Source organism: Pelodiscus sinensis, chromosome 12 (assembly GCF_052426305.1).
Source record: "Pelodiscus sinensis isolate ZL-2025 chromosome 12, ASM5242630v1, whole genome shotgun sequence".
Classification (NCBI taxonomy): Eukaryota; Metazoa; Chordata; order Testudines; family Trionychidae; genus Pelodiscus; species Pelodiscus sinensis.
The window spans coordinates 29,231,138-29,246,747 of record NC_143063.1 but is presented as its reverse complement, the minus strand read 5'-3'; the positions used below and the strand labels follow the sequence as shown (position 1 = coordinate 29,246,747).

At 40.8% G+C, this 15,610-nt stretch overlaps 1 protein-coding gene across 3 annotated transcripts in view; it reads right to left on the bottom strand.

The window, feature by feature from the left end:
* The window catches only part of GPATCH1 (G-patch domain containing 1), a 44,223-nt gene that overhangs the window by 6,350 nt on the left and 22,263 nt on the right, over positions 1-15,610 (bottom strand). For all 3 annotated transcript variants that reach the window (XM_025180615.3, XM_006114930.5, XM_006114931.5), the window contains exons 11-16: positions 10,288-10,566; positions 7,975-8,156; positions 7,555-7,682; positions 7,027-7,160; positions 5,645-5,814; positions 1,477-1,696 (exon numbers count right to left, since the gene is read on the bottom strand). In XM_025180615.3, coding sequence (XP_025036400.2) covers positions 1,477-1,696; positions 5,645-5,814; positions 7,027-7,160; positions 7,555-7,682; positions 7,975-8,156; positions 10,288-10,566 — 1,113 coding nt within the window. The remainder of the gene's footprint in view (positions 1-1,476; positions 1,697-5,644; positions 5,815-7,026; positions 7,161-7,554; positions 7,683-7,974; positions 8,157-10,287; positions 10,567-15,610) is intronic.

The window sequence follows — 15,610 nt, the reverse complement described above, 5'->3', positions numbered from 1 at the left end:
GGAATGCCAGTGCTTTGTGGGAAGTGCTTTGTATTCATGACCATCAGTGTGAAAGAAGCTATTTACATATATATTTGCATGTACATGCAACCTCACTTAAGTTGCAGCCCTCAGCATGTGCTGTGAGTATCATTGTGGACCCCGGGGTTTCCAAAGTTAAATAGCCCTGGGCTAGGATCATGAAATATTTAATCACAGTGCTGCTGATTTCTAAATCAAAATTAAAAATAAAAATATTTATATACATGTTGTCTGAAATTATCAAATTAATCTGTAATTTAAGGGCAAAAACAGACTTGTGTACATTTTTCAATAATTAGGCAAAATTACAGTGCTGAAGATATGGTAAGAATAGGTGATTTTAGATCTAGAAGTCTGAAAAGTTTCCAAATTAAAGAGTATACATAAATTGATCTTTTTACTATAAAATAAAGGCTACCTTAAGTTTGACTATGGGTGTTAGGTTATTTAGGAATTTATCATTCCATCAGCCATTTGCTCTAAATAGATTAATTGGCACTAATTATGAAGAGATCCATTTCATATTGCCTTTTTTCCCGAATTGGCAAGTAAGCAAACATGCCAATTTTAAAATTAAAGATACAAGATCCTGTCCAACTCATCTGATGTTGGTTTTAATCTGCAGTTGGTTTTACCCACAAAAACCTCAAGATTATATATATTTTTGTTATTCTCTAAAATGCCACAGGACTACTCATTTTTAAAGTTAAAGATTAACACAGCTATCCCCCAGACTTTTCAACATCTTAAAATGTTAAAATAAATAGAATGTTATCTTGATTTATACTATTTCACAGTAAATTTTTAAATGTACTCTAGCATATTGTTACTTTAATTTCTAGTATGAGAACTCTCTATAATACTCTGCTATTCAGTCTTCATAGATAGAATAAGATTGCTTAGTCGCCCCCCTCTCAATTTATTTGCTGTGTAGACAGACTGTGAAAAATGCAGTGGTTCGGCTATACTGCTGTAATATTTAAAAATCCATTTCAATATTATCTTAAATGAAAATATCAAAATATAGAAATTAAATTCAAAAGCAAATTCAACTTATTTCTAGTCTGGTCAAAATTTCATCATTGAATACATATACTTTAACATATATCATATACCTTATTACTAGTGTATAAAACCACCTAACTTGGGGGTTTCTTTCTAGAGAAATATAGGTTTTGTCCTCATCCCTCTTTGTGTTTAGCAAATAATGCATTTGACTATATATCTGTAAAAACTGCCTTTGTCTTATGCCTATGTAGATAATATTTAAATAGAAAGAACTTAATCCAGCATTCAATAACGCCAGTGTAAAGCTGGAGTAACTTCTTGGAGGGAAGAAGAGTTGCACCTTTGAGAGACTGGAGTAAAACACTTTTTTACTAGGCTCAGAAGGTTTTAAATTACTTACAAAGTTACCAGAACTTCATGAAATTGAACAAAATTATCAACTATTACCTTGTACCTCAGATACAGAGGTATCTGGTGGATTAGCATGACTGCCACTTTCTGAGTCTGGAACAGCAGAAGTTGGCTGATGCACCTCTTCATCACTATCTTCCTCAGATGATGATGATGATGATTTTTCATCTGAAGAACTGGCAAAGATGGCTTTAAATAAGTCCATAGATGGTCTGCTTTCTTCTTCTTCTTCCTGATCTGTGCTTTCATTAACTACCTACATAACAATGACCATAAGAAAAAAAGGAAACACCGATGAAGGAGAAAAATCTCCCAATAAAATTAATGTATCTTGACACTTTTAATGGTATTTTCATTGAAGATTTTTTAATTGGCAAATTTCACAGTACATTGGAAGTCTATAAACTTGACAACTGTTGATACACAATAGCAGAGCTCAGACACCACTAAATTAAGTCACTTTCCATAAAGAATACTGCAACCTGTGCCTTTTTCATGCATGTCAGAACAGCACATTTGAAAGACTATAATGTATTAACTCTTTTTATTTTTAAATCAACAAATGCAAGCACCTCATTAGCTTAAGATCACGGCAATGAATTTATCATCTTCCTCTGTCTAGGTTCAAAACACAGAAAAGTGTACATTGTCCAGGGAAAACAGTGGGTGTAGTGGAAGGAATTTAACCTCCCACCTGCTATCCCTCTTACAGTCACAATCCCTGACTACACTTGCTATCCTCTTGTCCCCTAAGTATGTGCTACAGCCATACAAGCCTGATAAGCACAGATCCCCTACTTCTCTTTGCTCACTGTGAGTTGCACCAACTTATGTTAGACTACTGCAGACCACTTAGGGATTATAAAGACTGTAGGGCAGGGTCTCCAACTTTTTTAATGCCAAAGATATTTCTGAATTTAAGGGTAGCCCAGGATCTACCTCGCTCCTTCCACTAAGCTCTGTCCCACTCACTTCATCCCTCCTTCTCTGCCACTCGCTCTCCCCCACCCTCATTCACTTTCACCACGCTGGGGCAGGGAGTTGAAGTTCAGGAGGAAGTGCAGGTTCTGGATTGGGTCAATGGGTTTGCAGTATGGGAGGAGGCTCCAGAGTGAGCATAGGGTAGAGGTTGGGATATAGGAGGGGATGAAGTGGATTGGGCTGCAGGAGGGGTGTCTGGATTGAGAGTTGTTGTGCGGCTTTCCGCCAGGAAGTACTTCCTGTTAGAGCCCTACAAATCTGTGGATATCTGCTTTATATCCATGGGTATCCGCACCCGCAGATATGGATGCAGATATCCACAGCTCATTTTTGTGGATATGAATGTGGATGCGGAAACATTTTGTATCTAGAAGCCTACAAATGTATGGCTATCTGCTTTGTATCCATGAGTATCTGGATCTTCAGAAGTCAATGCAGAGGCTTGCATACTCTTTCCAAAACGTAAATACCCTGCCCTTTATTAAATGTTCCTCAAACTCCCAAGTCAATTCACAACAAACCTAAATGGCAAATATGCAAACTGACCTATGTTAGTTAATGCATACAAAATAACTATACTACTAAACTAAAATCATTAACTCTCAAGCAAATTTCACGGTTCGTGCCACATTTTCAAATAGCCTCCATCAGCATATTTGCTAAAACTGCAAAAGCAAAAGGGGCAACTGTTATTTATGGTAACTACCCACTTTGTGCACTTTTTGTTAATCCTTGTAATTTCTCATGGTTGGATCTACAGGTCTTCACAATTCGTTCCCACATATAAGACTCACATTCCTCTCAATAGATAGTACTCAAGCAAAACAAATTTCCTACTTTATATAAAGATCTATATGCATGCAGTTTCCTGTTTTGTTTCTTCAGTAAAAGAGCAAGAAATAGAAATACAAGTACTTTTCTTCATCTGAACTATACATTCTCTATAAAAAAAATAAAAAGAAAAAAGAATGATCCTGTAGTACCTTTGAGACTAACCCAAAAATATAGATAGTATTACGAGCTTTTGTGGGCACAACCTACTTCTTCCTCTAGAAGTGGGTTGTGCCCATTAAAGCTCATAAAACTATCTATATTGTTTAGGTTAGTCTCAAAGGTGCTACAGGACCATTCACTGTTTACGTGTTTTAGTTGCAGACACAGCTACCCCTCTAAGACACCATAGAAAGCAAGAATTCTTCCCTCATTCACCTCCTGCCATTTGCACCACTTCTTCTCCAACTTCTAGATGTGGGCACCACTAAGGCTGTTAAGTGTCAGGTAACTGACTAATCGAATAGTTGGTGCATTTTTGCATTGACTATTCAGTTAGTTGATAGGGTGCCCCTAGGGCTGTTGCTACACTTCAAAGGCGAAAGCACCAAAGCCCGGGGCAGCGGGGGAGTTCCCCACTGACTCCGGGCTCCATGATTTGCTATCACTTTGAAACACCACAGCAGTGTTTCAAAATGGCAATGCCGTACAGAGCTAATCCCAGGCTCCACGCAGCGCTGCCACTTTGAAATGCTGCGAGGAGCCTGACACTGGGCTCCATGCGACATGCAATGCAGCAGCGCCGCACAGAACAGCTAACCCCAGGCTCTATGCGGTGCTGCCACTTTGAAGTACCCTCTTATTCTCCCCCTATAAAGCGACTAGTCTTTCACATCCTTAGGCACCACGTTTCCTCCTATTCATTACCACATATCCCTGAGGCAACAACACCAACTTGCTTATCTGTTTTTAGCTGTCTTACTAAAACAAAAAGCTTCTCTATCACCTTCATGTAGTATGGACACTAATTGACTATTTCTTCCCCCCTTTTTCACTATTCTTTTTCCTTCTCCCCTCCAATCCCGTATTTAGAAACTGGACTTTTAATAACTCCATTAATCTGAAGAAGTGAGTTAGGTCCATGAAAGCTCATGATACCATCTAAATGTTTTTTAGTCTCTAAAGTGCTGCAAGACTATTTGTTGTTTTTTTAAGTTTTTCAAGTTACAGACTAACTCGGATACCCCCTGAAGCTTTTGAAATGAAGAAGACTGCTGACATCCTGAGATTAGCCAACTCCTCATTTACCACCAGCAGCACATGACCACAGGCTGAAAACCGCTGATATTAAAAGTATGTGTTGTATATAGGCAATTCTAGGGCAAAATGATGTGAAAAAAATACAAAGTGTTTCGATGCTAAATAATTTCATGGCAATATCCTAGGTTCCCTATCAATGTATAATATGTTTTCCCATGTAGAAAACTAGAAATTTTATCGTTTACTGTTGCAGTCCCTCTCCCCCACTTTTCTGTTTGAGCAGAGGGCAAAATTGGAGTTGGTCTTCCCACCACCCATGACAGGGAGATTTCAGGTCAAAGAACTCATGCAGCACCTACATCCACACATTGCGTCTTATATTTGACTGGTGCCTTCACATTGCCACCTAGTTTCCTCAACTATTTGACAACATGCTGCTGTGGGAACTTTGGTGACCAGGACCCTCTTATCACCGCTCATCTTTCATAGCTGTGGAAGGTTAAGCCCCCAAAATGGGAACCTGAGTAAGTTAGAGCCAAAGTCAGGAAGTTCTCCCTAGTGTACATATGTGCATGTACAATGCTACAGAGCAGCTAGATCTGCCCTGGGCCTGCTGCCTCTCCATTTGTGTAACCCACTATTTGTAAAGCGCCAGTTGAGGAGCTTCAATAGGATAATGGTTCTCAACCATAGGTCCCATGGGGGGGCCACAGCAGGTTTTAGGGGGTCTGGCAACCAGGATCAGTGTTAGACTTGCAGGTGCCTAGGATAGAAAGCCTAAATCTTGCTGCACAGGGATGAAGCCCAGGGTCCTAAGCAATTTAGCTTTCTGGGGCATCCAATGTCATAGGGCTCTGGGCAATTGCCCTGCTTGCTATCCCTTAGCGCAAGATTTGGCTTTTATATGCACAAAACCAGTTGTGACACAGGTGGGGTGTGGAGTTTTTAAATCACATTTTTGAGCGGGGGTTAGAACTCATGGTTTACAAGAGACATGTTGTAGAAAATAATCTCTTTTCTACAGCTGGAGGGTACAGCTTGGTCCCAAGTGCGCACATCTTTTCTCACCCACACAAGCTGCTACTAGTGACTCTGTCCATACACAAGGAAAGGCATTTCAAAACACCAAAGAAGAGCCATGTACAATAGCACAATTGTTACTGAAAATGTTAAATCTTTGGGGATTTTATACCTTATTGGTAAGGGGTTCTTTTGTTCTATTTCTGGCTTCTTCTTTTGTTGATTCTGGTAGTTGCTGCTGATTTTCAACTTTTGATCTAGCAAGACTTATGAACTCACTAATAGAATCCTTTCTCTTCTTTTCTTTGTCAGATACATCCCATCTTGATGGTTTCTTTGGCTCTAAAAATGGTACAAGATCCCAATCAACATGGTTAATTAGCTTTATGTTAAAACACTACAGCAGTTCATGATCAATTATTTACAAATTATTTACAAATACTTGCTTTATCATTACACTTCCTACTTTAAAAAAATTAAAATTAGATTCTCTGTATTGGCCAGATTCTCAGCTGGTATAAAAAAAATCAGTACAATCTATCCCTATATGTGTAGATTTACTTGAGCTGCACCTTGGTATTTTCACATTCCATAATAATTGTAAAAAAATATTGATATACAGGCAGTCCCCGGGTTACGTACAAGATAGGGACTGTAGGTTTGTTCTTAAGTTGAATCTGTATGTAAGACGGAACAGGCGTCCAGATTCAGCCGCTGCTGAAACTGACCGCCAGTTCTGACTTACATACAGAATCAACTTAAGAACCCCAAGCGTCCCCAAGTCAGGTGCTGCTGAAACTGGTCAGCAGCTGATTCCAGGAAGCCCGGGGCAGAGCAACTCTGCCTCAGGCTTCCTGTAGTCAGCGCTGGTCAGTTTCAGCAGCAGCTGACTTGGGGACGCCTGGGGCAGAGCAGCTGGGGTGCAGCTGGGTTGCTCCAGTAGCGCCACTCCTCGGCGCTACTGAACCAACCCAGCAGCACCCCATCTGCTCTGCCACAGGTGTCCTGATTCAGCTGCTGCTGAAACTGACCAGCAGCAGCTGAATCAGAACGCCTGGAGCAGAGCAGCTGGGGTGCTGCCGGGTTGGTCCAGTAGCGCCCAGAGCAGCACTGCGGGACCAACTGGCAGCGCCCCATCTGCTCTGCCACAGGCTTCTGGAGAAAAGGCTAGTCTGCTGGGGAGGGGGAGGGGGCGTACTAGCTGCGCCCCCCCCCCCCCACCCCAGCAGACCAGGAAGACAGCGTACCGAGACGCACCGCGGTCCCGCCGCCTGGGTCCTCCGTGGCTTTGCTCCCAGTCTCCCAGTCTCCCTGCTCCGCTGCCGGCTTCCCCGAGGCTTTGCTCCGAGTCTTCCTGGTCTGCAGACCAGGGAGACACGGAGAAAGCCCCAGAGTACACGGGCGGCAGGGACCACGAGGTCCCGCAGTCCGTGTCCTCTGGGGCGAGCCCCGTTCGTAACTGCGGATCCAACATAAGTCGGATCCGCGTAAGTCGGGGACTGCCTGTACTTCTTAACTACTGGGATTATACTAATAAAATTGTGACCCACTTACTGTTAGGATTGATATTCTGTGGCATTTTTTCAGTTGTTTGAGTTACGGTTGTCGTGGAAGATTCCGACAGAGTTAAGAAATTGAATACAGAATACTTGTCACGTTTCACTTTGGGTAACCCAACAATCGATGAACTAGAGGAAAATGAATTTTTTGGTCAATCATTGTTTTTAATGATGGGATGATAGAAAATACTGGAAAATGAAGGCTTAAATTATCTACAAAACAAGCGAAGTCCATGAAACAGCTATTAACACTTAAAAACCCTAACAAAGGTGCTTCCACTATGGTCTGGGGGAGAGGATCACCTATTTCCTTTCAAAGTATCTCCAAATTTGAGTAAAAAGAAAATTGGAAAGATACCATAAGAAAGCTTGCCTACTGTTCTGGGTTGCATCTATTCTGAAGATAAAGAGGGTATCAGCCTCCAGAGATGTCAAACTAGCATTTTGCACAAGCATTGCATAAACACAAATTTTAGAAGAATTAAAATTATTTTGAAAGCATTAAGATATTTCATTATCTTACTCAGAGTAGGGATCAGGAACGTTAAATCTTTTACACAGTAGCTTCTCAGGGTGCCACTCAAACTTATCTCTTGTGAGCTTGCCAAACATCTTCATCTTCACTGCAGATTCCTTGTCATCAATATCTGTCTGTAAAATTCAAATGTTGATTAAATCCTCTACATGATATAATCAGCTTCTTGAAATTCTGCTATTATAGTAATAGTGTCAACATTTAGTGACCTTAAACCACAAATACTTTACTACTCTGTGAGAATAGTATTGTAGATTACCTTTTGGTTTCTTAATCACTACCAAAAGAAACCTAAAGCAATAGAAAATTATAACATTTATTTTCTACAAAGATGTTTCAAATAAATTGGATTGTGCTATTCAGAGTTAACACAGGTAATCACAATGCAGGATGATTAAGAGCATGAACCTCTTGGTCTCGAGGAACTTCCACTTTGTCAGTATCATCTTCATACTTGGCCCGAGTAAACCTTGATGACAGGACTGAGTTGGAGGATTTGTAGAGCACTGCTGCTTTGAAGAACTCCTCTCGTTCCCTTCCTCGCTCCCATTCTGTCATCCCTGGATCTGAACGACTCTCTTGTGTATCTACTGCAAGTTAAAAGGACAGAAATACTTAGCATCTCTATGTATAATATACACTAACTTGCATGTAGGTTTAACTCATTGTGTTATTCTTTCAAATAATTCCAGAAGCCAAGCTCATCTCCACAAGGGTCCGATGAGTACATAGTTGAATATAAAGGTGCTGACAACTTCAGAAATAAATAAGAAGGGTAACCCCATGTGTCTTGCTGGATATACTATTCTTCAGTAACCAGGGATGATTGCTCAAGATTCTGTCAGAATGACCATCTTTATTAAATGAACGACAGCTATTTCATTTACCCAATCCATTACTGTGCTGATGATGTCTAACTCACTGCTCTAATGCACTGGAATATACACAATATGAAATGCTCCATCCCCCCCCCCCCCCCCCCAAAAAAAACCCACACACACACAAAACTCCAACAAAATGCTTCAAATGTAAAGGTAAAAAGGCTAAGTACGTGAGCCTCCTAATAAACTTCAGACCTACACTGAGGATTCAAATTGGCTTTTTGGATGCATACTATGTGCATGATCATACGTGCAAATATGGACATGCCAAGTAGCTTTTAAAAAAAATAATCCTTTTCTGTTTACAAGGAACAGACTTTGGTTCATATTTTCTTCTAGAGCAGACAGGAATAGAATTAACACCAAGCTGAGCTTCTGAATGTTTTGACCTTCCATATTATTTCAGGACTTCCTGCATTTTCATCCTGTTTGATACTTAAGTTGATCTGTTTTATACAAAGCAACAATCTTAAGTCCTGAGCAGATAAATTACTCTCTTTAGGATTGTAGTTTCTCTCAAGATAGTTAGATTATTGACTAATAAAAAGAAGCAACATTTCCAATGTAGCACAAGTAACTGCTTTAAAAGAAAAACATTGGGTTTCCCATTCTCCTTTCCTACCCCAAAACAGGATTAAAGTTCTAATATTCCCAATAATTATCTTGTTGTAAGACAAAGTAGTGGATTTACAATTAAAAATGTAATTAGAAAAAACAGTACATGGAAGGAATGGAGGAAAGTTTTTATTAATTAAAAACAGGGTTCAAGGTATTCTATAATTCATTAATCACTGACTTTTCCATAAATGTCATCCTTTTCTGTAGAATTGGGCTCCAGACACTCAATTAAAATGTTTTTAGCCCTAATGATTGCAGAGATACGAACTAAATGTACCTGATATAGTAGTGGCTAGCCAAGTCTCCAGAGCCTGAAATAATAACTCAGAAATGTGAGCTGCCTCCATCTCGGAGACAAGGTGGGTTAAAGCTTCTGATTCTGAACTTTCTTTTATCTTAGTAAGGGGGACCTTATGGACTCTGTAAAGACAGGAAATGGGCTCCAGGCAATTGCCCTGGCTTTTATCTGCAGAAAACCAGTTGTAGCACAGGTGGCTAGGAGCTTTTATAGCACACTGCAGTGTGTCTCAGAAAGAATAAGGATGAGAACCACTAGTCTGTGAGGTTAAGAGCTACATTATGAGGGGAGATGAGAGAAACTAAGATAAGTATTATCGAAGTGCCCAATCTTTCAAACAATTTAATATGTTGACTTCGTCTCTCTGAAGTCAATGGGATTATATTGGGGATGTTAAATATTGGTTAATTGAATGGTCACTTAATCTTATGAATTTGTATTGGTTAATCAGCTATTCTATAGTTCCTGGGCAGCCCCTGTCCAGGGGGGGAGGGGAGTGTCTGAGCTCCCAGACCTGGCATGAGCCAGAACTGAGTTGGGCTGCCTGTCCACCTTGCTCCCAATACACTTTAAATGCAGAGGGATAGGTCCAGGATCCAGAACAAGCCGGGTCTGAGCTGAGCTGCTGGCCAGCCTGTTAAAAAATGTACTGGCAAGGGGTGGGGAGGAAATACGTGTAGTCTATAGCATAAGTCTTTGCATATTGGTTAATCAGTTAATCGACTATACTATTACATCCCTAGATTATATATATGCCTACATTTTACGAGATTAGGGACTCTGGAAAAAAGAAGGAAAAGCATGTAAACATTTTTGGAATCAAGCCTGTGAAACACTTAAAAAGAAACAATGAATAAAAGTTGCAGAAATATTGTTTCCAAATAAAAGAAATAAAGAAGAGTTTCATGACCACTTCCTAGTTACCTTTCTGTCCTTGTTTAAGACTCTCTATATAATCTTCATATCTTTTTTGTTTTTCTGGATTTTTTGCAAATGGTTTGAAATCACTAGAACCAGGTATGGCTATCTGCCCTCCCAACACCATTTGCCACTTGTGATGAGCACCATCTGACGAGGAGGACCTATTCACGGATTGCTGAGAGAAAGTTTGTATTTTCATTTGTTGTTCAGCTGCCTGTTTCACTTCTTTGATTCTCTCTCTGTCTTTTCCTGACAGATACTCTAAAACAGAAGGAGATGGTCCTGAGGAGGAGAAAAAGCGCAATAATAAGATAAATGGAAAAGAAAACATCTTTTTAACTACCTCTACTGTAAAAGAAAGACATTACATATATATTATTTCCCTACCTAAACAAAATGTAGGCTGTACATACATTCAAATACCTCTCAAGCAATCAAATATCTATTGTCTAGAATTAGTTAATTTTAAATGTTACGATTTTTCTGGAAACTCTTAGGAAATATTTTTAAATTGTAATTTAAAGAGGAAAATGTATTTTACCAGAAGTGGCCCTCAATGCAATTTTTTATGCCATAATTATGTTACAGTATAAAAATTATAAACACGTTGCTTTTACAAGTGACATCTTTGGTGAACCTACTGCTGGTAGAGTGAATATAGCCATAAAAGGAGCAGGATAATTCCTCACACATTCATATATCTACACTGTAACCTACTAGATCTCTGAGGATATGTCTACACTACCACCCTAGTTCGAACTAGGGTGGTAATGTAGGTAATGTAGGTGGTAATGTAGATTTGAATTTCCCGGGCTTCATTTGCATCTTGCCGGGCGCCACCATTTTTAAATGTCCGCTAGTGCGGACTCCGTGCCACCGGCTACACGCGACACGGACTAGGTAGTTCGGACTAGGCTTCCTATTCCGAACTACCGTTACTCCTCGTTGCACGTACACCAGTGAGTGAACTGACTTTCACCAATGTGAGAAAAAAGCCAGAAGATGATGAGCGGTTGGAATGTGTTAATGAACCATTTTGAGTCGAAACTCTCACTCCCTAAAACTTGTGATAGAGATGTAGCCGTGTTAGTCTGGGGTAGCTGAAGCAAAATGCAGGACAGTGTAGTACTTTAAAGACTAACAAGATGGTTTATTAGATGATGAGCTTTCGTGGGCCAGACCCACTTCCTCAGATCAAATAGTGGAAGAAAGTAGTCACAACCATATATACCAAAGGATACAATTAAAAAAAATGAACAAATATGAAAAGGACAAATCACATTGCAGAACAGGAGGGGGATGCAGGAGGGGGGGGGAGGAAGGTAAGTGCCTGTGAATTGATATTAGAGGTAGGAAGAGTGGGATGTTTGTGAGTTAATGGTATTAGAGGTGATAATTGGGGAAACTATCTTGGTAATGGGTGAGACAGTTCAAATGTTTGTTGAGTCCTTTTTGGAAAGTGTCGAAAATTGTCTGCAGACCAGGGAGATGCGGAGCAAAGCCGCGGAGGACCCGGGCGGCGGGACCGCAGCGCGTCAGGGTGGTCCCACCGCCCACGTCCTCCAGGGCGAGAAAAGCCCCGTTCGTAAATACGGATCCGACATAAGTCGGATCCGCATAACTCGGGGACTGCCTGTAGTACATATATACTCAAGCATAAGCCTGTTCTATCATAAGCAAACCCCTTAAAAAACATTTAACATTTAAAAAAAAAAAAGTTAAAAAGCCAATGACCTGTTTATAAGCCGACTCTATACTGGCAGTATATAAACTTCCAGTCCCAGATCATCAGTGCACACTGAGGGACGTGCTGGCTGCAGGCACAGAGCCTTTTAGCTTTCCTTGGCTGCTGTTTGCAGTTCTCAGTCAAGGGGAGCTGAGAGGCTCCATGCCTGCAGCCATCACAAAGCAAACAAATCTCCCAACGTGTCAGCGGCTTACCCTAAGGCTGCGTCTAGACCTGGAATGATTTTGCGGAAATACTTTTAATGGAAAAGTTTTTCCATTAAAAGTATTTCTGCAAAAGCGCGTCTAAATTGGCATGGATGCTTTTGCGCAAAAGCATCTGTGGCCAGTCTAGACGCAATTTTGCGCAAGAAAGCCCTGATCGCCATTTTAGCCATCGGGGCTTTTTTGCGCAAAACAGTTCTTCCCTGTCTACACTGGCCCTCTTGAGCAAGTATTCTTGCACAAGTGGGCTTTTTCCCTCGAGCGAGAACGTCAAAGTATTTGCGCAAGAAGCACTGATTTTGTACATTACAAAGTCAGTGCTCTTGCGCAAATTCAAGCGGCCAGTGTAGACAACTGGCAAGTTTTTGCGCAAAAGCAATCGCTTTTGCACAAAATCTTACCAGTCTAGACGCACCCTAACAGGCTGGGATCCAAAATTTGCTGACCCCTGTTGTAGACGCAGTTCAGGACTTGCTTTTTTTTTTTTTTTTTTTAAAGTGCTAAGATTTTATCTTTATTTAAATTGTATCCACGTGAAATTTGACTCTTCCACTTCAAAGTGCTAGACATTACAAGACAATAAAAAAAAACCAATGAATGATAGTACTATGGCACTGGTGTCAGTCTGCTATGAGTAATTTAAGGTCTTCATGCACGTTGATCACTGAACCTCCTAAGTCTCTAGGCAATCTGAAAATATAATGTGCAGACCTGAAATCTTTAATAAAATTTAAATAGCCTGTTATCACCCTAGACCAGTGTTTCTGAAAGTGTTCCGCAGAATCACTTTCAGAAACACATTAACTGGCTGCCCTGGTTTGTTTATTTACCGGTGCCGTGGCCACAGAGCCTAATGGCTCCCATTGGCTCCATTTCTCTCTTCACAGCAAAGTGGAGTAGCGGGAAGTGGTGGCCCGGCTGGCCCAAGCCACTTCCTGCAGCTCCCCTTGGATGCAAAGGGCAAAACGGAGTCAATGGGAGCCACGAGGCTTTGTGGCTGTGGTGCTGGTAAATAAACAAACAAACTGGGGCGGCCAGTTAATGTGTTTCTGAAAGTGATTCCATGGAACCACTTTCAGAAACACTGCCCTAGACATGCCAATCAATCTGCAGGGCTTCTTTGAAATAAACAATGTCACTATCAAATTATAATTGTTCAAAGCATGTGACATTCCTCTATAAAGTTCTACAAAATCTATACATTATTTTCTAAAATTTAGAATGAACAACGGTGAAATAAAAAGAAAACGGTCTGCTTATGATGCAGCATTTAAACTAAAGTTGTTGAATATGCAGAAGCAAACAATAATTGTGCAGCTCCTTGTGAATTCTGCGTCCATGAGAAGCAAGTAAGGGAATGGTGAAAAAAATAAAGCAACACTAAAGATATGTCAAGAAGCAAGAAAAAAAGTCCAACAAGGTACATTTCATTTTCTCAACTGCAGAAAGATTTCATTGATTGCGTTGTTGAATGTCAACAAAATAGGTACCTTCTGACTGGAACTGGAATTTGTCTGTATGATTTGCAAATGCCAAAAGACGACAAATACAAGTCAGAAAAGCTATCAATATTTGTTGCATCAGCAGGTTGACGTACGTACTTCATGAACTATCACCGTCTCTATCTTTGTTCACTGCCAAAGACAGCACAAAAGCTGCCAAGAGACCTTGAAGAAAAATTGAACCTTTCCAAAGGTTTATTATAAAACATTGAAAGGAATGTGCATTTGAGCTGTCACCAATAGGAAATATGGATGAAACACCAATGACATTTGATCTCCTGAGCAACAGTAAATGGTGTTGGTAAAAAAACAGTTTTAATTAAAACCAATGGCCATGAAAAAAATCCATCTTACAGTGGTTTTATCATGTTTGGCTGATGGATCAAAGCTCCATCCTGTTATTTTGAAAAGAAAAACTTTACCTAAAACCATGAAATTTCCAGGGGGTGTCATTGGGCATGCACATGACAAGGGATGGATGGATGGATGAAAGTGGGACTACTGAATGGCTGGAAAAAGTGTGAAATAAGAGACCAGGAGCACTTCCCAAGAAACCTTCTTTACTTGTTTGGGACAAGTTCAGGGCACACAGGACTGATGTTTCACATGGTGAAACATGTGGCCAAAAAATTGAAAACTACTTTAGAGTAATACCTGAAGGCTTAACTTCTGTTCTACAACCACTTGAGATCTGCCTGAACAAACCCTTTAAGGACAGGCTACACAAAATGTGGTCTGACTGGATGTGCTCAGGCATGATGAAGTTGACAAAAGGCAGGAATCTTATGAAGCCCAAAATCAATCTGGTTGCCCAGTAGGTCGAGGATGCGTGGGAGTCCATTCCCTTGGAAATGATAGAAAAGTTATGCTGGATGGAACCCACCCCACCTCCCTACCTGTGTTGGCTGTTTGGTCACTCCCAAGGTGAGTGGGTAAGGGGGAAAACTTGAGCTACCAAAGGAATAGGTGGGACTCGAGCCCGCCACCCTGCACTCTATAGGCAAATGCCCTAACCCCTAACCCACTCCATAACCCACCCCACCTCCCTCCAGGACATCCCTTATCCTGTGTTGGCGGTTTGGTCACTCCAAAGGTGGGTGGAGAGAGGCAGGACTCAAACTACCACCCTGCGCTCCCCAGGCCACTTAATGGATCAGAAGATGACGCCATATTTGCTGATGACACAATGGAGGCTTATAAGGAATCTGAGTATGAAGAGGACATTGCTGATGTCTACAATGACAATGAAGGAGCAGCTACAACTGATTCCGAGTTTGAAGGGTCTTAAGATTTTAAATAAGTGCATTAGAATGACATGAGCCATTAAAACATGGATTATAAATTTGAAGGTATGTGAATACATATTTTTTTCAGTTATTACAGCAGGTTGTGTGTTAGATTACATTAAAACAAATCTACTAAAACTTGTGTATGTTTCTTCAGACACCAACTTTCAGACACCAACTGCCGAGGGGCAGCGCTACGGGACCTACCGGCAGCACTCCAGCTACTTTGCCCTGGCTTCCCCAATTCAGCCACTGGTCAGTTTCAGCAGCGGCTGAATCGGGGAAGCCGGGGGCAGAGCAGCTCCAATGGTCCGGCTGCCCGGAGCACTTCCGGGTTCCTGATGGTGCCGGACTATCAGATGCCGGACCATACTATATATGGTATTTAGTTCAGAGTCTATCTCCAGTGCTCACGAGTCAAAGTTAAAGGCCATGCAATGGAGCTTTGCCAGATGGAATGCTTTTAAAGACAATGAAATAGCATTATTATACTACAAAGTTAATTTGTCTTAGCTATTTAAGTGTAACCTGCAATGAATATTTTGTTAAATCAGCTTTGTGCAATGTTTTGTTTATTTATGATTTGTG